This window comes from Callithrix jacchus, chromosome 7 (genome assembly GCF_049354715.1).
Source record: "Callithrix jacchus isolate 240 chromosome 7, calJac240_pri, whole genome shotgun sequence".
Taxonomy (NCBI): domain Eukaryota; kingdom Metazoa; phylum Chordata; class Mammalia; order Primates; family Cebidae; genus Callithrix; species Callithrix jacchus.
Window position 1 is genome coordinate 101363115 of NC_133508.1, and position 22671 is coordinate 101385785.

At 37.8% G+C, this 22671-nt stretch overlaps 1 protein-coding gene and 1 non-coding gene across 4 annotated transcripts in view; one reads left to right on the top strand and one right to left on the bottom strand.

Annotated features, from left to right (window-relative positions):
• Positions 1 to 22671, top strand: part of UBE2U (ubiquitin conjugating enzyme E2 U) — an 84519-nt gene that overhangs the window by 17683 nt on the left and 44165 nt on the right. For all 3 annotated transcript variants that reach the window (XR_013520161.1, XM_009001395.5, XM_035251731.3), the window contains exon 7: positions 19356 to 19444. Coding sequence is in view for 2 of the 3 variants with exons in the window: in XM_009001395.5 (XP_008999643.3) it covers positions 19356 to 19444 (89 nt within the window). In the remaining variant the exon portion in view is untranslated. The remainder of the gene's footprint in view (positions 1 to 19355; positions 19445 to 22671) is intronic.
• On the bottom strand, positions 13080 to 13186 carry LOC118143332 (U6 spliceosomal RNA). The gene has a single exon (XR_004727559.1). It is a non-coding gene; the product is annotated as a U6 spliceosomal RNA (small nuclear RNA).

Sequence of the window (22671 nt, forward strand, 5' to 3'; positions counted from 1 at the left end):
TTAAGTCTTTAATCCATCTGGAGTTAATTTTAGTGTAAGGTGTCAGGAAGGGATCCAGTTTCTGCTTTCTGCACATGGCTAGTCAGTTTTCCCAACACCATTTATTAAACAAGGAATCCTTTCCCCATTGCTTGTTTTTGTCAGGTTTGTCAAAGGTCGCATGGTTGTAGATGTGTTGTGTTGCCTCCGAGGCCTCTGTTCTGTTCCATTGGTCTGTATCTCTGTTTTGGTACCAGTACCATGCTGTGTTGATTACTGTAGCCTTGTAGTACAGTTTGAAGTCTGGTAGTGTGATGCCTCCCACTTTGTTCTTTTTGCTTAGAATTGACTTGGCTATGCAGGCTCTCTTTGGGTTCCATATGAAGTTTTTTTCCAGTTCTGTGAAGAAGGTCATTGGTAACTTGATGGAGATAGTGTTGAATCTGTAAATTACTTTGGGCAGTATGGCCATTTTCATGATATTGATTCTTCCTAACCATGAACATGGAATGTTTCTCCATCTGTTTGTGTCCTCTCTTATTTCATTGAGCAGTGGTTTGTAGGACTATTTATTTAAACTCTTTGTTTTTTGTCATAATTAAATCTTTGTTTTTAACTTAGAAAAGGAAGTAGGTATCTTTCCTCTTATAATATCTTTTTAATATTATTTTCAGAAAGAATGTGGAAATTTTTGAATTCTTTCTAGACTGTTAAATTAAAATTAAATGTAACTGTGATCTCACCTTTTTTATTTTTGAAAAGAGAAGAATGTATTATCAACCAAATGAGCACAAATCATTATAGATCACAAAAATTCAAGCAATTTAGGAAAAGATAAGGTTCTAGGAAACTATTGTAAGAGTTAGGGCTGAAGCCATTGTACCTTTCAGGAGAGAGCCTGTGAATGCGGCATCAGTTCACCTTGAACACCTGAAAAAGTATACGCCTAGAAACATACATATGATTCTGTGGCATTTAATTTCTTGAGCATTTCCATCAGCTTTATTTTGATAGTCAATCAGATATAGGAAACAGCCAATTAACTAGTGTTGAAACCGTGTTTACTTTAGCTCATATTTCCTTTACTAGCTCTGTATAAAAGTTGAATAAAAATAGGTAATTTAAGTGGTTTCTCTTTGTGAAAACTGTTGAAAAATTGCAGAAATGTAAGCATAATCTAGTTAATGGTACACTAGGTTGGTATTCAGTAGAGGGCATTGCTACCCCTTAAACTTGTCAATGTGGTTGGCCCTCCTGGCACAAAATAGGCCTGTGATGAATACTCATTCAATGCATAGAGGTGGTTTTATTACCTAAAACATGAATGTCCCTAGATGTCAAAAGTTATTACTCTTTATGGCATAGTTATTTGCAGTCATAAAGATAGAGTGCCAGTGTTTACTAAGAAGGCAGTAAGAACAGAGCAGAAGACTCTGTGGTCTCAGCTTCAGCAGGTCCTCTGAGCCAAACCAAGGATAAATAGTGCTGGAACCAGGTCTGATTTGTGATACCCACCTTGTGCCAGCCTGAACTTTCTAGAGAAGCCCTTAGGTAGGACTTATTTGATGCAATGCAGTCTAGATTTCAATGATACTCCAGACTCATGCTGTGTATCAGGCTGCACTTTGTTGTGTGTCTGTGAATTCTAATGTTTGCCCCGGTACATTTGCACTGAAACAGAGCTCAGTTATATCTAGTTCCTAGTTTTTAAATAATGCATTCACAATGGGATCTTGCAGAAAGTATTCAAAGAAAGATGCTGCTGTTAGTATTGTGTGTCTAGGGCCATATGCTTAGAACTTTGTATTACTTTATGAGCTGGAAGAACTGGCCTGGCTGTAGAAATTTATTCCAAAGACATATCTAGGAAGCTGGTCCCCCTGTTTCTAAAAGACATAGCAAAACTCGTGCAAGGTCTATTTAACTGGGTACAATATAGTGGGAGAATTTTGCTGATGTTTAGGAATTGAAGGTGACTTGAACTTGCACTAGTCATCTTGGATATTTGCAGTGGTCTATAGGATACCACTTACAGGTTATGGGGCAGGTTTTCAGCCCTTGGGAGAACAGCTACTTATTCATATAATTAGAATGAATTCACCGAGCATATGCTGTATGCCAGGCATTGCGTCCCAGTGTGAGGATACACACTTGATTAATATGTGATCTCTAACCTCACAAGGTTTATACTCTAGCATTGGAAGCCCTCTTCTTTTTTCCCCATTCCATAAGAACGAATTATTTATTTTGTATTAACTGTTGTGTAGTATCAGAAGATGTTCCTCTTCTGAAAGGGAGGCAGTGCAAGATGTAGGCCTGTCCAGCCTAATGGACAATGTAGAGAGCATTTGCCTCCATAGTATGTAGTTGGAAGACCACAGGGAAGGTATCAAGATCGTGACTAAGGGACGAATTCTGAGGGCAGATTGAATCATATCTGAAATGAGTCATGTTTAGCAGAAAACTTTTCCCATGTGGCTTTTATTTTTTTCTAAGCTTCCTTCAGAGGCCTTCAATTTTCACTATGTCATTCATCTCTGGAGTTGCTTCTTTTAAATGGAACTGCCTCTTTTTTAATTGCATTTTAGGTTTTGGGGTACATGTGCAGAACATGCAAGATAGTTGCATAGGTACACATGTGGCAGTGTGATTTGCTGCCTTCCTCCCCTTCACCCACATCTGGCATTTCTCCCCATGCTATCCCTCCCCAGCTACCCCCCCGCCACTGTCCCTCCCCTATTCCCCCCAATAGACCCCAGTGTGTAGTGCTCCCCTCCCTGTGTCCATGTGTTCTCATTGTTCATCACCCGCCTATGAGTGAGAACGTGTGGTATTTCATTTTCTGTTATTGTGTCAGTTTGCTGAGAATGATGTTCTCCAGATTCATCCATGTCCCTACAAAGGACACGAACTCATCGTTTTTGATGGCTGCATAATATTCCATGGTGTATATGTGCCACATTTTCCCAGTCCAGTCTATCATCGATGGGCATTTGGGTTGGTTCCAGGTCTTTGCTATTGTAAACAGTGCTGCAGTGAACATTCGTGTGCATGTGTCCTTATAGTAGAACGATTTACAGTCCTTTGGATATATACCCAGTAATGGGATTGCTGGGTCAAATGGAATTTCTATTTCTAGGTCCTTGAGGAATCGCCACACTGTCTTCCACAATGGTTGAACTAATTTACACTCCCACCCGCAGTGTAAAAGTGTTCCTGTTTCTCCACATCCTCTCCAGCATCTGTTGTCTCCAGATTTTTTAATGATCGCCATTCGAACTGGCGTGAGATGGTATCTCAATGTAGTTTTGATTTACATTTCTCTAATGACCAGTGATAATGAGCATTTTTTCATATGTTTGTTGGCCTCATGTATGTCTTCTTTTGTAAAGTGTCTGTTCATATCCCATTTTTGAATGGGCTTGTTTGTTTTTTTCCTGTAAATCTGTTTGAGTTCTTTGTAAATTCTGGATATCAGCCCTTTGTCAGATGGGTAAACTGCAAAAATTTTTTCCCATTCTGTTGGTTGCCGATTCACTCTAATGACTGTTTCTTTTGCCGTGCAGAAGCTGTGGAGTTTGATTAGGTCCCATTTGTCTATTTTGGCTTTTGTTGCCAATGTTTTTGGTGTTTTGTTCATGAAGTCCTTGCCTACTCCTATGTCCTGGATGGTTTTGCCTAGATTTCCTTCTAGGGTTTTTATGGTGCCAGGTCTTATGTTTAAGTCTTTAATCCATCTGGAGTTAATTTTAGTGTAAGGTGTCAGGAAGGGGTCCAGTTTCTGCTTTCTGCACATGGCTAGCCAGTTTTCCCAACACCATTTATTAAACAGGGAATCCTTTCCTCATTGCTTGTTTTTGTCAGGTTTATTGAAGATTGTATGGTTGTAGATATGTTGTGTTGCCTCCAATGCCTCTGTTCTGTTCCATTGGTCTATGTCTCTGTTTTGGTACCAGTACCATGCTGTTTTGATTACTGTAGCCTTGTAGTACAGTTTGAAGTCCTGTAGTATGATGCCTCCTGCTGTGTTCTTTTTGCTTAGAATTAACTTGGCTATGCGGGCTCTGTTTTGGTTCCATATGAAGTTTAAGGTAGTTTTTTCCAGTTCTGTGAAGAAGGTCATTGGTAGCTTGATAGGGATAGCATTGAGTCTGTAAATTACTTTGGGCAGTATAGCCATTTTCACGATATTGATTCTTCCTAACCATGAACATGGAGTGTTTCTCCATCTGTTTGTGTCCTCTCTTACTTTGTTGAGCAGTGGATTGTAGTTCTCCTTGAAGAGGTCCTTTACGTTCCTTGTTAGTTGTATTCCTAGGTATTTTATTCTCTTTGTAGCAATTTGAATTGCAGTTCGTTCTTGATTTGACTCTCTCTTTCAGTCTCTTATTGGTGTATAGGAATGCTTATGATTTGTGCACATTGATATTGTATGCTGAGACTTTGCTGAAGTTGCTTATCCGTTTCAGGAGTTTTTGGGCTGAGATGATGGGGTCTTCTAGATATACTATCATGTCGTTTGCAAATAGAGACAATTTGACTTCCTCCTTTCCTATTTGAATACCCTTTATTTCTTTTTCTTGCCTGATTGCTCTGGCTAGAACTTCCAGTACTATATTGAATAGGAGTGGTGAGAGAGGGCATCCTTGTCTAGTGCCAGATTTCAAAGGGAATACTTCCAGTTTTTGCCCATTCAGTATGATATTGGCTGTTGGTTTGTCGTAAATAGCTTTTATTATTTTGAGGTATGTTCCATCAATACCAAGTTTACTGAGGGTTTTTAGCCTAAAGGGCTGTTGAATTTTGTCAGAGGCCTTCTCTGCATCAATTGAGATAATCATGTGGTTTTTGTTTTTGGTTCTGTTTATGTGGTGAATTACATTTATAGACTTGCGTATGTTGAACCAGCCTTGTATCCCCAGGATGAATCCTACTTGATCATGGTGGATAAGCTTTTTGATGTGCTGTTGCAATTGACTTGCCAGCATTTTATTGAAGATTTTTGCGTCTATGTTCATCATGGATATTGGCCTGAAGTTTTCTTTTCTTGTTGAGTCTCTGCCGGGTTTTGGTGTCAGGATGATGTTGGTCTCATAAAATGATTTGGCAAGGATTCCCTCTTTTTGGATTATTTGGAATAGTTTCAGAAGGAATGGTACCAGCTCCTCTTTGTATGTCAGGTAGAATTCGGCTGTGAATCCATCTGGACCTGGGCTTTTTTGTGTGGTAGGCTCTTAATTGCTGCCTCAACTTCAGAACTTGTTATTGGTCTATTCATAGTTTTGGTTACCTCCTGGTTTAGGCTTAGGAGGACGCAAGTGTCCATGAATTTATCCATTTCTTCCAGGTTTACTAGTTTATGTGCATAGAGTTGTTTGTAATATTTTCTGATGATGGTTTGAATTTCTGTGGAATCTGTGGTGATTTCCTCTTTATCATTTTTTATTGCATCTATTTGGTTATTCTCTCTTTTCTTTTTTATCAATCTGGCTAGTGGTCTATTTTGTCAATCTTTTCAAAAAACCAGCTCTTGGATTTATTGAGTTTTTGAAGGTTTTTTTGTGTCTCTATCTCCTTCAGTTCTGCTCTGATCTTAGTTATTTCTTGTCTTCTGCTAGGTTTTGAGTTTTTTTGATCTTGCTCCTCTGGCTCTTTCAATGTTGACGACAGGGTGTCAATTTTGGATCTCTCCACTCTTCTCATGTGGGCACTTATTGCTATATAGTTTCCTCTAGACACTGCTTTAAATGTGTCCCACAGATTCTGGTATGTTGTGTCTTCATTCTCGTTGGTTTCGAAGAACTTGTTTATTTCTGCCTTCATTTCATTGTTTATCCAGTCAACATTCAAGAGCCAGTTGTTCAGTTTCCATGAAGCTGTGCGGTTCTGAGTTTGTTCCTGAATTCTGAGTTCTAACTTGATTGCTCTATGTTCTGAGAGACTGTTTGTTATGATTTCAGTTCTTTTGCCTTTGCTGAGGAGTGCTTTACTTCCAATTATGTGGTCAATTTTAGAGTGGGTGTGATGTGGTGCTGAGAAGAGTTCTGTAAATGTCTATCAGGTTTGCTTGTTCCAGGTCTGAGTTCAAGCCCTGGATATCCTTGTTAATTTTCTGCCTGGTTGATCTGTCTAATATTGAAAGTGGAGTGTTAAAGTCTCCCCCTATTCTTGTGTGGAAGTCTAAGTCTCTTTGTAAGTCAATAAGAACTTGCCTTATATATCTGGGTGCCCCTGTATTGGGTCCATATATATTTAGGATCATTAGCTCTTCTTGTTGTATCGATCCTTTTACCATTATGTAATGACTTTCTTTGTCTCTTTTGATCTTTGTTGCTTTAAAGTCTATTTTATGAGAGATGAGAATTGCAACTCCTGCTTTTTTTTGCTCTCCATTTGCTAGATAAATGTTCCTCCATCCCTTTATTTTGAGCCTTTGTGTCTCCTTGCATGTGAGATGGGTTTCCTGGATACAGCACACCAATGGGTTTTGGTTTTTTATCCAATTTGCCAGTCTGTGTATTTTGATTGGTGCATTTAGCCCATTTACATTTAGAGTTAATATTGTTATGTGTGAATTTGATACTGCCATTTTGATGCTAGCTGGCTGTTTTGCCCGTTAGTTGATGCTGATTCTTCATTTTGTTGATGCTCTTTAGCATTTGATATGTTTTTGGGATGGCTGGTACTGGTTGTTCCTTTCTATGTCTAGTGCCTCTTTCAGGAGCTCTTGTAAAGCAGGCCTGGTGGTGACAAAATCTCTGAGTACTTGCTTGTTTACAAAGGATTTTATTTTTCCTTCACTTATGAAGCTCAGTTTGGCTGGATAAGAAATTCTGGGTTGAAAGTTCTTTTCTTTAAGGATGTTGAATATTGGCCCCCACTCTCTTCTGGCTTGTATAGTTTCTACCGAGAGATCTGCTGTGAGTCTGATGGGCTTCCCTTTGTGGGTGACCCAACCTTTCTCTCTGGCTGCCCTTAGTATTTTCTCCTTCATTTCAACCCTGGTGAATCTGGTGATTATGTGCCTTGGGGTTGCTCTTCTTGCAGAATATCTTTGTGGTGTTCTCCGTATTGAATATTGGCCTGCCTTTCTAGGTTGGGGAAATTTTCCTGGATAATATCCTGAAGAGTATTTTCCAGCTTGGATTCATTCTCTTCATCACATTCTGGTACACCTATCAAACGTAGGTTAGGTCTATTTACATAGTCCCACATTTCTTGGAGACTTTGTTCATTCCTTTTTGTGCTTTTTTCTCTAATCTTGGTTTCTCATTTTATTTCATTGAGTTGATCTTTGAACTCTGATATCCTTTCTTCTGCTTGGTCAATTCGGTTGTTGAAACTTGTGCATGCATTGTGAAGTTCTCGTGTTGTGTTTTTCAGCTCCTTCAATTCTCTCATATTTCTCTCTAAGTTGTCCATTCTTGTTATCATTTCCTCAAATCTTTTTTCAAGGTTCTTAGTTTCTTCACATTGAGTTAGAACATGTTCTTTTATCTCATGGAAGTTTCTCATTACCCACCTTCTGAAGTCTGATTCTGTCATTTTGTCACACTCAATCTCCGTCCAGCTTTGTTCCCTTGCCGTGAGGGATTGTGGTCCCTTGTAGGAGGTGAGGTGTTCCGGTTTTGGGTGTTTTCCTCCTTTTTGCACTGGTTTCTTCCCATCTTTGTGGATTTATCCACCTGTCATCTGAGTAGTTGCTGACTTTCTGCTTGGGTCTCTGAGTGGACGTCCAGATTATTGAAGATGATGTATTTCTGTTTCTTAGTTTTCCTTCTAACAGTCTAGCCCCTCTGCTATAGGACTGCTGAGGTCCACTCCAGGCCCTGCTTGCCTGGAGAACACCTGTAGCAGCTGCGGAACAGTGAGGGTTGCTACCAGTTTCTTCTTCTGCTATCTTTGTCCCAGAATGATGCCCGCCAAATGTCAGTCTGATCAGTCCTTTGTGAGGTGACTCTTTGGATATATGGGGGTCAGGGAGCTGCTTGAGGAGACAGTCTGTACTTTATAGGAGCTCAAGTGCTGAGCTGTGAGCTCCATTGTTCATTCAGGGCTACTAGGCAGGTACATTTAAGTGTGCTGCAGCAGAACTCATAAAGCTTCTTTTTTTCCTCAGGTGCTCTGTCCCAGGGAGTTAGGGCTTTCTTTATGAGTATCTGTTGCACTGTCCTGCCCAGCAAGGAGGCAGTCTAGTCACTGCCTGCCTGCAGAGGCTATTCTGAGCTGCTCTGGGCTCTGCTCTGCTGCCGTGGGCTCTGCCCTGTTGCCATGGGCTCTGCCCTGCTGCCGTGGGCTCCGCCCCACTGCCATGTGTATTCCCTGTAGTCCTGTTTATATAGGTGTGGTTAGAACTGCCATGGCGATGGTGGCCCGCCTCTGTAATGGCTGACTCTCTTTGTTATGGCAGGTTGCCTTGACAATGGCAGGCTGCATCAGCAATGGCAGAGTACCTCCGTTGGGGTGGAGTGCCTCAGTAATGGTGGACGCCCCTCCCCCACCAAGCTGCACCGTCCTGGGTTCAGCTGTGCTTGCCATGAAACTCTCAACCCCGAGTGTTTCCAATTGCTGTTTTGTTTGTTTTTGTGTGGGTGGGACCCGCCGAACCTGATCACCTGGCTCCCTGACTCAGAGCCCTTTTTTTTTTTAAGTTGAACCGTTGCCTCTCTCCCAGGTGTTCCAGTTGCCTGCTGAAAGGGCGCCAGGATCTGTGTGATTTCCCATGCAGTGACCTACTGCACCAGCTGAAACGTCGCTGCCCGGGAATCTTCTGGCCTGGCTTACTGTTTAAGTCCCGTTTAATCAGATGAATTGCTAATCTGCCTTCCCAAATGTCAAATTGCTGGTTTAACAGGGCAACCAGACCAGCGTATTTTGTATGGAGTGCCGCTGTGCTGCGGCGCCAGCCAAAACAGCGCACTGGCGGCCCGTGGGGCTCCTACACCTGGGAATCTCCGGGTCTGTGGGCAATAAAGATCTGTCTGGAAATGCGGCGTCCACTCACCCTCTGCGCTTTCACTGGGAGCTGCAATCCTGAGTTGCTCCTATAGCGCCATCTTCTCTCTCTCTCCGGAACTGCCTCTTTTAAATGCAATCAACATTTTATTGAGCCATGCCTGTTTACTATTGTAGTACATAAATATAATATAGTAAGTGCTATGATAGAGGTAAGATCAAGATACTGGAGGAGCACCTAGGGAGAAACATCTTACTCAGGCTTGGCAGAGATTGGAAGAGGAACACATAAAGAACAGCTTTCAGAAGGTGATGCCAAAATGACTTCCAAAGGCAGAATAGGGATTCATCTATAGTCCCTGGGGCCAGAGGATCCTGGGGAGAGGGAACAGCACATTCAAAAGCATGGAGGTATAACAGGACATCTTTCCCATAGTCTGACCCAGGGGAAAGCATTTTGACAACCTGAATAAAAAGTTAATATGAATCATGAATGCCAGGGGCAACCAAAGTAAGATTATCAGGAGCTGAGATAAAAACTAGAAGAGGAAAGGACTGGTTGCTAGATAATCAAGAAAGGAGAGGAAAATGAAAGATAGATGATGAGCATGCTAAATATACATTGATGTACTAGTAGCTAAGTCATTTAAAGGGGCAGGCACAAGAAAAAACTTGAGGGATACAGACAGAAGAGTGTAACATTTGCATTTTTTATTAAAAATCCTAAGACAAATGCATGCCTTTGATACAGCATTTCCACTTCTAGAAATGTATCTTTAAAGATTATAGAGATTCCAAAATTATTTAAAGATACAGAGATTCCAAAAATGTTAATCATAGAATTATATATAATGAGAAATTGAAGACAGAATGTGCAACAAAACTGATTGATTAAATAAATGTTGGTTTAGGCAATAGTGTCCAAAAAGCAGCCTTTGGATATGATTCTGGAGACATTTGTCAACAGTAAAAGTAAGTGAAAACTTGGACATAGAAATTCAGTGTTGCAAGATGAAGAAGTTCTAGAGATCTCTTGCATAACAGTGTAACTACTCTTAACACTACTGAACTGTACACTCAGAAATGGTTAAGATGATAATTTTAAAGTTATGTGTTTTTACTATAATAAGAAAGTAAATGAAAATAGTGCATTATAAAACCATATATGGTATCACACACACACAAAACTGAGAAGCCTTTCTAGAATAGCAAGTGAAAGAATCCCAGTTCTTCCATTTACTATGTGACTAAGAAAAGTTAATTTCTCTGTGTCTCAGTTTCTTTATAGATTAAATGCTAGTAATAATAGTACTGATTTCATAGAATTGCTATGAAGATTAAATGAGTTAAGTACATAGAAAGCAATTGTAATAACTTTAGTCAAAGATAACTCAAAAACCTTATTATGAGGTAAACTTGTAGATGATATTATCTTAAAAAATCAAGATTTGTGAAATTGAAAGAAAAATGGAGTAAAACTTTGGGAGAGAGTGATGTGAGGACCCTAAACTGAGTATGAGCATGGTGTGTTAGAAAATCAGGAAGAGGTCTTCTGTTGCTAGAACGTAGCAAGAGGGAAAAGACAAGAGAGGTAGATGGAGATAAGAGAAGTAGGCTGGGCTAAATCACGTAGGACTTTATAAACTGTGTAAGAAACATAGATTAATTTTATTATACCAGGTAAGGAAATTGGGACACAGTTGAACAGCTTTTAGGAAAGGGAGAGACAGAATAAGATTTGCCTTTTAAAAGGAGTACTTTTAACTGCTATGAGGGCAATGGTTTGTGAAGGATCTAAGGTGGAAGCAAGAAGAGTTATTAGGTTATTTCCGTTGATTGGGGCAAGACAATGTTGGTTCGGTCAAGGGTTTGGGCATAGGTATGGAGAAGTGAGTCGATTAAAGGCTTGCGCTGAAGGAGAATTAGATTCAATGTGGGGTGGGAGAAAAAGTGGGACTAAGGATAATTACTAGTTTTGGTGTTGGACTGGGTGAGTATTGCTGTTGTTTACTGAGATGGAAAAGATGAAGAAGACACCATTGACTTAAATTAAGAGAAATAATTCCATTCGTTGGTAAAGGTATAGAGCCCTTGGAGCCTTCATGCATTGCTGCACACATTGTTTTACCATTTTACATGCCCACAACCAGTTTGAAACAGTTTTAACAGTTTCTTATAATGTCAAACATTACCTTTTCTATAATCCAGTAATTCAACTCCTAAGTATTTACCTAAAAGAAATGAAAAATGTGTGTTCGCAAGAAGATATAACTTATACACAAATGTTATAGCAGCTTTATTTATAACATCTCAAAGCAGAAACAACCAAAATGTCCATCAACAGTTGAATGCATAAATTGTGCTATATTAATATATAGAATATGCTCAGCAAATAAAAATGAATAAATGATACATGCAACAATAGAGAATAAATATGCAGGCATTATGTTGAGTGAAAGAAAACACAGTAACAAAAGAATACATACTGTATGATTCAATTTATATGAAGTTCTAGGACAGGCAAAACTCATCTGTCAGATTAATCAGATCAGTGATTGCCCACAATGTCAAGGGAGATTGACTAGGAAGGGGCAGTAGGAAATTTTCTGAAATAATGAAAATGTTCTACATCTTGTTTGGGGTAATGGTCATGCGGGTGTACACTTTTGTATCAAAACTCATCAATCTGTACACTTAAAACAAGTGCACTTTATTGAATATAAATTATGCTTCAATAAAATTTATTTTAAAAAGGTATGCAAGCCAGGTAAGGTGGCTTGAGCCTGTAATCCCAGCTGTTTGGCCAAGGTGGAAGGATTTCTTGAGCCCAGGAGTTCAAGACCAGCCTGGGCAATATTATGAGATCCATCTCTTTTTTTTTTAAATTATACTTTAAGTTCTGGGGTACATGTACAGATCTTGCAGGATTGTTGCATAGGTACACACATGCCATGGTGGTTTGCTGTCTCCATCCCCCCATCACCTACATCAGGCGTTTCTCCTAGTGTTGTCCCTCTCTAACCTCCCCGCCCCCAGCTGTCCCTCCCCTAGCCCCCCCATCCCCCAACATACCATAGAGTGTGATGTTCCCCTCCCTGTGCCCATGTATTCTCATTGTTCTGTGAGTGAGAACATGCGGTGTTTGGTTTTCTGTTCTTGTGTCAGTTTGCTGAGAATGATGGTTTCCAGATTCATCCATGTCCCTACAAAGGACACAAACTCATCATTTTTTATGGCTGCATAGTATTCCATGGTGTATATATGCCACATTTTCTTTGTCCAATCTATCATTGATGGGCATTTGGGTTGGTTCCAGGTCTTTGCTATTGTAAACAGTGCTGCAGTGAACATAGGTGTGCATGTGTCTTTATAACAAAACAATTTATAATCCTTTGGATATATACTCAGTAATGGGATTAACAGTGCTGCAGTGAACATAGGTGTGCATGTGTCTTTATAACAAAACAATTTATAATCCTTTGGATATATACTCAGTAATGGGATTCCTGGGTCAAATGGAATTTCTATTTCTAGGTCCTTGAGGAATCGCCACACTGTCTTCCACAATGGTTGAACTAATTTACACTCCCACCCGCAGTGTAAAAGTGTTCCTGTTTCTCCACATCCTCTCCAGCATCTGTTGTCTCCAGATTTTTTAATGATCGCCATTCTAACTGGTGTGAGATAGTATCTCAATGTGGTTTTGATTTGCATTTCTCTAATGACCAGTGATGATGAGCATTTTTTCATATGTTTGTTGGCCTCATGTATGTCTTCTTTTGAAAAGTGTCTGTTCATATTCTTCACCCACTTTTGAATAGGTTTGTTTGTTTGTTTCTTGTAAATCTGTTTTAGTTCTTTGTAGATTCTGGATATTAGCCCTTTGTCAGATGGGTAGATTGCAAAAATTTTTTCCCATTCTGTTGGTTGCCGGTTCACTCTAGTGATTGTTTCTTTTGCTGTGCAGAAGCTGTGGAGTTTGATTAGATCCCATTTGTCTATTTTGGCTTTTGTTGCTATTGCTTTTGGTGTTTTAGTCATGAAGCCCTTGCCTATGCCTGTGTCCTGATGATTTTGCCTAGGTTTTCTTCTAGGACTTTTATGGTGTTAGGTTTTGTGTTTAAATCTTTAATCCATCTGAAGTTTAAAATATGGAATGCTTCACAAATTTGCATGTCATCCTTGTGCAAGGGCCATGCTAATCTTCTCTGTATAGTTCCAATTTTAATATATGTGCTGCTGAGGCGAGCACAACCCATCTCTTAAAAAAAGAAAAAGATATTCAGTTATCTTTAAACACTTTAAAAAAAAAAAGTATTCAAACCTTTTCAGTGAGTAGAGAAAATGACTATATTTCTAAACCTCTAAACTCATATTCTAAATTCTGAGATTACTACAAGAAAGGAAATTATAGGTCAGTAACTCCTATTAGCATAAGTGCATAAATTCTAATCAAAATGTTAGTGAATTGAATCCACTGATAAATAAAAAGCGATAACAATGAGCAAATGGGACTGATTATAAGAAAGCAAGATTGGTTTGATATTCAGATATCAATTTCGGTAACACATTTTATTAGCCAAATAAAGAAAAAAGCCATACAGTTATCTCAGTGAATTCAGTAAAAGTATTTCTTTAAATTTAACACCCATTGATAATAAAAAAAATCTTGGCAAACTGAAATAGAAATTCCCTTATTTCAGTAATGGGAATCTACAAAAGTTCAACAGCCAACCTCATACTAAAATGTGAAATGTTGAATGCTCTTCTTCTGAGTTGAGGAATAAGGTAAGTATGTCTACTATCACCACTTCTATTCAGCATTGTACTGGAGGTCCTAGCCAGTGCAATGAGGCAAGGAAAAGAAATAAAGATTTTAAAGTTTGGAAAGGATGAAGCAAATTATCTTTATTCATAGATAACATGTTTTATGTGTATATATGTGCATAGTAAAATCCAAATGAAAATAAAAAACTTGAAAATTAATTAGTGAATTTAGCAAAGACTCATGGTACAAGATTAAAGTTAAGATTAAAAATCAACTTTATTTCTATAAACCTTTAATCAACAGATAGAAACTGAAATTTAAAAAATACCATTTACAGCAGCATCCAAATGTAACAAAACATGTAGAAGACATCTATACTGAAAACCACCAATATTCTGAGAGAAAATGTAAAAGACCTAAAGAAGTAGAAATATCCAATATTTGTGGCTTGGGAAAAACTCAATATTATTATATTGTTAATTCTTCCAAAATTAAACTGTAGATTCAATTCAATCTCAATCCAAATTCTTGCTTTCTTTTAATGAAATTTGTAAGCAGGCTCTAAAATATATCTAAAAGTACAAAGGACATAGAATAAGAAGGCAATCTTGAAGAAAGTTAGAGCATTGATGACCCTAGATATCAAGACGTACAAGAAAACGACTATAACTTTGCTCTAATTGGATCTTTTTAGATCAAGTTCCTGTTCCTGAATTAGGCATCATGGTCAGACAGCCCTGAACCCATCAGGCTGATTTAGAGCCAGCGGTGGGGTCAGTCCCATCAGAAAGTATGGTATCTACAGAATGGGGGAAGAATGCAAGAGCTGTTGAGGAGGCAACTACAATGTCCACTACGACAACCTTCATATGCAAAATATTTTTACTGGATCCAAACTTTGATGAGTAAGAGTTTGACAGGCACAGAGGAGATAAGAGTGTCTAGAACAGCTTTCACAGGAAGAGGAGTGTAATCCCATGGTATGCTCAGATTAGTAAGAAATTCTGTGTGATGGAGCCTCAGGATGTGGGGATGGATAACAGAAGAAAAGGATGGAAAAGGCCAGATGGTGAAGAGCCTCAAGTTCTATTTGAAAGTATTTAGATGTCTCTGTATAGAATTATATAACCAAATGTGGTTTTCTTTTTCTTTCTTTCTTTTTTTTTTTTTAAGACAGAATCTTGCTCTGTCACCCAGGCTGGAGTGCAGTGGCGCAATCTCAGCTCACTGCAACTTCTGCCTCCCAGTTCAAGCAAGTCTCCTGCCTCAGCCTCCTAAGTAGCTAGGATCACAGGCACACGCCAGCATGACCAGCTAATTTTTATATTTTTAGTAGAGACGGGGTTTCACCATGTTGGCCAGGTTGGTCTCGAACTCCTGACCTCAGATAATCCACCCACCTCAGTACCAAATATGGTTCTCAAGCAGAGGTATGATAACCTAGAATAGGGACAGTTAGGGGAAGAAAAACTATAAGGAAGCTGTTTAGAGTTAATAGGAGAGAAATGATGAAGTACTTACCAAGGCAATGGAGACCAGCTGACACTAAATGCTTACGAGGTGTTAAACTTGGCTGTTTTCGTGCATGATTTCATTGAATGCTCAAACAACTACTTGAGAAAGTTTTATCTCCTGATTTTATAGAAACAGACCTGGTAAGGTTAAGTAACTTGCTCCAGAGCCACACAGCTAACAAGTAGAAGCGCCAGTGGGTTTTAACCCAGGCCAGCTGATTTCAGACCCTGCGCTCTTATCCATGGTAATACCCAACTAGGTCATTACGGAAATAAAGGGTCCAACCAGAGATATTTACGGGTTTAATTGTTAGACTTTGGTTATTGTTGGGATGTTGCTTCCATGAAATAGCCATGATTTTCTTCTTCACTTAATGAACCTTTCTCTTTCCTTCACTGGCTCCTCTTAATTATAAGTTGGTTTCTGCTCTTTCTTTTCGAAATACTTACCTTTTTGGAGGCTGTTTTCTCTAGTGGCTTCATCTATCATTAATTTTGTTGATTTAACCCGAATCTCTTATTTCTAATCTCAGTGTCTTAATCACACTCCTCAAGATCGTTTTGACTTATCTGTACTGTCATCACCTGAAATCTATGTCTAAAATTAAACTCACATTTTACTTCAGTTTCTCTTGATGCTTTCTATTAACAGAAAAACTAAGCACACTTCTGGGCTTTGGAAGAATATTTGACTGTAATATTTCTTCACTTTTCACACCCTGTCAGGCAACCAACCAGTCTGGTCAATTTTTTAGCATTGCTTCAGACTCATCTCCCTTTAATAACCTTTGCTGCCACTCTGCTATTAGCTCTCAGTGGCTCATTCTTGAATTACTGTTTGTTTCCTTGCATTTAATCTCTCTTCTATATTCCACCCTGCTTATTACTTTCAAGAAAAAGTCTTGCTCCAACATGGATTTCATAATTTACTTGCCTTATTCAAGAACTACTGATGGCTATTACCCAACAAATCAAGATTACTGAATCGACTCTGACCTGTTCTCCGCCTAAATTTGGGGACCCTGCACAGCCAGTTTCACATATTTTTTTTTGAGAGAAGGAAAGAAAAAAAAAGGAGTGAAGGAGAGGAAGAAAGAGGAAGAAAAAGAGGGAGAGAGAACAGAAATGCTTTATTCTAAAAAAGATAGGTATTAATAATGGCCTATCAATGTTTCATTTAAACCTATGAGTAGGTGTGATGTGGTATTGACAAGAATGTATATTTTATGTATTTAAAGTGGAGAGGTCTATAAATATTTATTAAATTTACTTGTTCCGGATCTGAGTTCAAGTCCTTGATATCCTTATTAATTTTCTGTCTCATTGAGTCTAAGTCTCTATGTATCTGGGTATTAGGATCGTTAGCTCTACGTCCAGACCCAGTTTCACTTATTTTATCAATTTCAACTCCTCTGAATTTGAACTCTCCATTCTAGTCAATTGTCCTATTACTATTATTTCTTCCCCCAACCCTCTGTACATACATATCCACATGCCATGTGCTCTCCCATCGGAACAATTACTAATACTCTTCCCTTGGCCTAGAGTGCCCCCTTATTTTTTTCCAGACCTGTATCCCAAATGACTCTTTTCCTGATGACTTAAAAAGTTACATCTCCCTCCTCTGCCTTCTTTGCTTATTGCCACTGCCAGAGCAGAGAAGTAACTGTAATTATATTCTCCAAATGTCTCTGTTAAACCATGTAACACTTTATTGTGTTAATATATAAAGCAGTTCAATTCACTAGTCTAGGTATGTATCTTATTTTTCCAACAGGATAACAAATTCTAATGTTCAGTTTAAAATTATGTCTTCTGGTGTGGTGATTCTTCAAGGACCTACAAATAGAAATTCCATTTAACCCAGGAATCCCATTACTGGGTAAATATCAAAAGGATTATAAATCATTCTGTTATAAAGATACATGCACATGTATGTTCATTCTGGCACTGTTTACAATAGCAAAGACCTGGAACCAACCCAAATGCCCATCAATGATAGATTGGGCAGAGAAAATATGGCACATATACACCACAGAATACTATGTAGCCATAAAAAATGATGAGTTTGTGGATGAATCTGGAAACCATCAATCTCAGCAAACTGACACAAAAACAGAAAATCAAACACCACATGTTCTCACTCATAGATGGGTGTTAAACAATGAGAACACATGGACACAAGGAGAGGAGCATCACACACTAGGGTTTGTTGTTGGGGCCTAGGGGAGGGACAGAGACAGTCGGGGGTAGGGAGTTGGGGATGGATAACCTGGGAAGAAATGCCAGATATAGGTGATGGGGATGGAGGCAGCAAACCACATTGCCATGTATGTACCTATGCAACAATCCTGTATGTTCTGCACATGTATCCCAGAATCTAAAGTGCAATAAATATATATTAAAAATATTAATAAAATAATGTCTTCTATTTTTTTGTATTCATAATGTCAATAATAATGCTCAGTAAATTCCCATTATTGGTTGCAACTATAGGCACATGTATTTTTATGCTGTATATATCCCCATAAGCTTAGTTTATCTGAATAATAGTAAAATATAGTTACTGTTCTCTTTTTTAAGGGACTGTTTCCTTTAGAGTATTGAAAATGCAAATACTCCCAAATGTATAAGACATTTTGCTTTGTATATTCAAACCACACTAAAGTTATACCTTTTAGGGTAATATTTTTAATTATTATGAAGGAAAAATCAGAAAGCCCCTGAAGGCTAACAGTTTGAAATTGAACAGGACACTCTTGGGAAGGGAAAGGGGTCATGGGTCGTGGTCAAACAGACAAAAAACAATGGAGACGATTGTGCCTGAAGATGGTGTATTTTTTTCACGAGACAGTGTGTTGACAGTTTCCTTCCTCTTGAGTCATTGTTGTGTGCTAAATGATCTGTGACAGCAAACTGATCACAAGCTTTTTCACGCAGGAGATATAATGCAGCCTTTCATTCTGTTACCTCTGTTGCCAAATGCTGAGACATTTCATTGGCAAATTTATGTTAGTTTAGTATATCATTTAGTCGTCTACAGCACAGCATGCAGCTCTGGAAGCAATAATAGTAATTATTAATTTATCTTCCCCAGGTTTCAAATTTCTACTTAGGTGTGATTGTAAAAGTAATAACACATTCAGAAAATGTTAGTCTTAAAATTAGGTGTCCATATTGTTATTTAAATAAATGAATTAATTAATACATTTAGATAATGCCCCATTAATTTCAAAGTTGAGTCAAATACTTAGTTTAAGGTATCTATGATTTACCTATAAAAACTAATGCTAATATACTTGTTCTGACTGAAAACTTGCTTCTTCTTCCAAAGAGCTAAGAACTTAAATTGGAAAACAGGCATAAGGCATATTGCACTGGATGTTTAAGTATCTGTTTAAGCCAGTTGACTAATGATTTCACATGTCTGAAAAAATATGCTTAAGTAATATTTTGTTTACAAAGTCTTAAGAATCTCTGCATTTAAAAAGTCTGTGGGGAAAAATGCTTGGAAACGCAGTTATTTAAGGGACTGCTTTATAGTTCTCATTTAAAACCTTATAACAATCTTTGGTCTCCATTAGGACATAGTAATATTAGCCCAGCGAGGGAGAAGTAGCAGGCAGGAGTATTAGGAAAGAGTTGTTTTTCCCCTCTTTGAAAAGAGACAGATTCTCTGTAAAAACTAAACTAATCTCAATTATAATGCTTGTATTCTGGCCTCATTATAAGAAATAAAGGTTTTTTTACTAGAATTTGGCATAGAAGTTCAAGAAAGATGTTTATTGTTTATTACAGAATGACAAATTGACAGGTAAATGCTTTGCTTAAAGTTATTTTTTAATGTTAGTCATGAAAGGCAGATGTCTTAAACCTGTATTTTTCTTTTTATAATATACAGATGGGTCCATATTTATATTATTGAAAAATGATTTGGACATTTTCTTTTTTGTGAATTGTATTCATTATTGCTGAAATCATTATGTTGGATACATTTGTTAAAAATGCATGTTATAATTTGCAAGTCAGTTTAATATCTTGTGACAAGATATTATGTGAATAGTCCACATAACAATACAATAATTTTAAAGAGAAAATTTACAAACTACCCATTGTCTGATTTTTATTTATATTTTCAGATCAATTAAAGGAGTCCTATTTAGTGATTACTACCAGATATGGTCTGGAATAGCTACATCAAGAGCCACAGAACACTACAGAACTCCATGTAAGGTGAACTATTTTTATTCTATGTCCTTTTGGTATATGTTAATCTGTTAACATTTACCTTGCTTTCAAAGACTAATTGGCACACATCTGCTAGGGAAGAGTAATAAACTTCTTTGTGGGCGCTATAAACTATTCATTCAACAACTATTAATTATTTTTTTAATTTTAAATTTTTGTCTTAGAAACAGGGTCTCACTCTGTCACTCAGGCTGGAGTGCAGTGGTGCAAACATAGCTAACTGCAGCCTCAAACTCCTGGACTCAAGCAATCTTTCTGCTTCAGCCTCATGAGTAGCTAGGATTATAGGCAAAATCTACCATACATGGCTAATTTTTTTATTTTTACTTTTTAGAGATGGGGATCTCACTATGTTGTCCAGGCTAGTTTGAAACTCCTGACCTCTAACAATCCTCCTGCCTGAGCCTCTCAAAGAAGAATCAAAGTTGTATAGATCCCTGGACTGAAGTCTGATTAAAAGCTAAAGGAGAGATAGTCAATTGGAGGAATAACAGAAAAGCTCTCAATCTTATGAGGTTTACTTTACTCCCTTTACCACAGAGAAAAGCCTTCACACCAGAGAGAACCTTTTTATTTCTCTTCTAAGCCACAGGAAATATTAGGTAGAAATTTAGCGAGCAAACATAAGAACATAGGGCTATTCAATTATATCAACCTAAAAGGAAAAATCAACTGTTACCATCATTAGGACCTAAAAAGACAGAATGGGAAAGTTGGACAACTTTCTGGCTCTATTTAATTGGATCTTTAGAGTACTATTTCATTATCTGGATGAAAATTAGGTTATCCAGTCTGCAAAAACTTACTGGAATATGACTTTGCTTCAGCCGTCCTTCGAAAATGGTGTATTCTGCAGTAGCAGAGATTCCTGAATTCCCAGATGCAACAATTGCATTTTAGTCCTCTTCTTACTTGCACTCTCATTAGCTGTGCTCTTAACAATACAATTATTGTATTGTTATGTGGAATATTCACATAATATGATTTACAGGACACCATACATCCATGCTTTTTCATCTCCCCGCCTAAGCATTGCACTGCCTCTTCCCTTGGCAATATCTTCTTCATTCAGTCCTCTCTGCTTACTCTCTCTGACAGACCTCTTCCACTACCATGGCTGCCTACATGCCACTGATTCCTAAAGCTGCATTTCTAGCTAGACCCCTCTTCCGAATTTTACATGGAGTTATATTTATAACTGTGAAGGGGACATCTCACCTATATGAGACTCATATTCAAGATGTCTCAAAGTGAATTCATTATCTTGCCCCAATCTATCCTTCTTCCTTTATTTGCTCTCTTGGTTAGTGGTAGATGACCATTTTTACATTTTCTTACCTAAGCCAGAATCTTAGAAGTTTCCTACATCTCTTGATCTCCCTCATTAAGTCTTATTGATTTTATCTCCTGCAACATTAGGAATGCTTCCACTCTACTCCACCCCCATAACCATTGCCTTAATTTGAGGTCTCATTATATTTCATCTCATCATTGTGATAGTTTCTTTTCATGAAAAATAGTATCTAGTTTCAAGGCACAACTGAGGGCAAAAAATGGTACTAAGCTTAATAAATATCCTTAAAAGGTAAACTAGATCAATAACTTTTAAGAAATCACATGTTCTTTCAGGAGGTCGGCTGCAATTATTTTGTGCTTATATGTTACCATTCTCACTCATAGGTCAAAATAATTAAAAGGTACATTGAGATATATAATCTTTAGCAGTTCTATCAGTATAAAATATTAATTATTTTGATACCAGAGTTCTTTAATGGTTAATTCAGGTCACAGATTTGTTAATGCAGCTTAGTCAATTCAGCAAACACATCTGCTGTGTGTACCTACTGTGTGTGAGGCACTGAGAAGCTCATATAGGCTTCGGGGGCAATAACCCTTAATTACAGTTGAGAGACATTGATTGGCACACTCTAGGGAACCACTCAGAGTCAAACTTCTTCCACCAAAAAATAGATCGTTACAGGATGGTGCTTTCTAGAATAACGTGTAAATATATAGGGCCACTTAGAAACACCAAACTGCTAGAGGAAGAAAAAAAATAGAAGCATGTGCGAAAACTTAAGGAGATTTGGGAATGCTTGTCTTGCAATAAAGAATAATTGAAAATGGAAGGAAATAATAAGGCAACCACTGACCACAGTTTCTTCCTCAAAAAGAGTTTGGCCCCCGAAATGTTTAATTTTGTTGTTTCTACATCTGTCACTAACCGTATGTAATTCATCCCTGTTTGGAAAGGCAGTAACTGGTCATCGTTATCTCTAGCCCAAAAGAATTTCTGAGACTTTGAGTCTAGCACTTGGTGCATGATTTCACAACCACCCTGCCTTTTCTTCCCCTAGGGAATTGTTATAAGAATGCTTCAAGAGCTTTCCTTGAATAATAACCAGCACTTAATTTAAAAAAATTAAATGTAAACTTCACATGTGCTGCTGGCCATTTTATCTTTTGATAGTCCAGCTGGATGAGATCCAACACTATCTTTTTTAATGGCCTAATTTCCTGGCAATAATAAAGATGAAGCTTTTAGATTATAGAATGCTTCTTCAACTACTCAGAAATAAAAGAGAAACTTCTAATAACTTCATTTTCTACAGTTACATTCTTAGCATTGGAAAGATTATTAAACTCTTGAGCATATTTTTAAGAGCTTTATCTTTTATGAATAGTGGTAAGTAGTTAAATTTTGATTTTGGATATTAACTCTTTTCCCTATCTTGTGCCACAAATCTATATATAGTCATTGGTATCATAATAATAGTAAGTTTATTCTTATGTAATGCAGTTTATGAAATATACTCATATATATTTTTAGCCATCCCAGTCTATCATTCTTTTATTCATTTATTCAACCAGTATTATTAGACACCTAATATATGTCCTGCATGGTGGTATATCAACCTTATGTGCCAGATATTATTATTATTACTTTGTTTTAAGATGAGAAATATAAGACCAGAAAAGCTAAGTAATTTACCTAAGGTCATACATGTGAGGGAGAATATCAGATGTTGGTAAACAATGTACATCCTGGGATCAGATTGACCCGAGTTTCATCCTGGCTCTGCTGTGTTGCTTTGGTTAAGTGTTTAACCTCTCTGTGTCCCAGTTTTCTCATCCATAAAATGAGAATAATCACAGCACCGACTTAATAGAGTTGAAGCACTTAAAACAGTGCCTAGCATGTAGTGA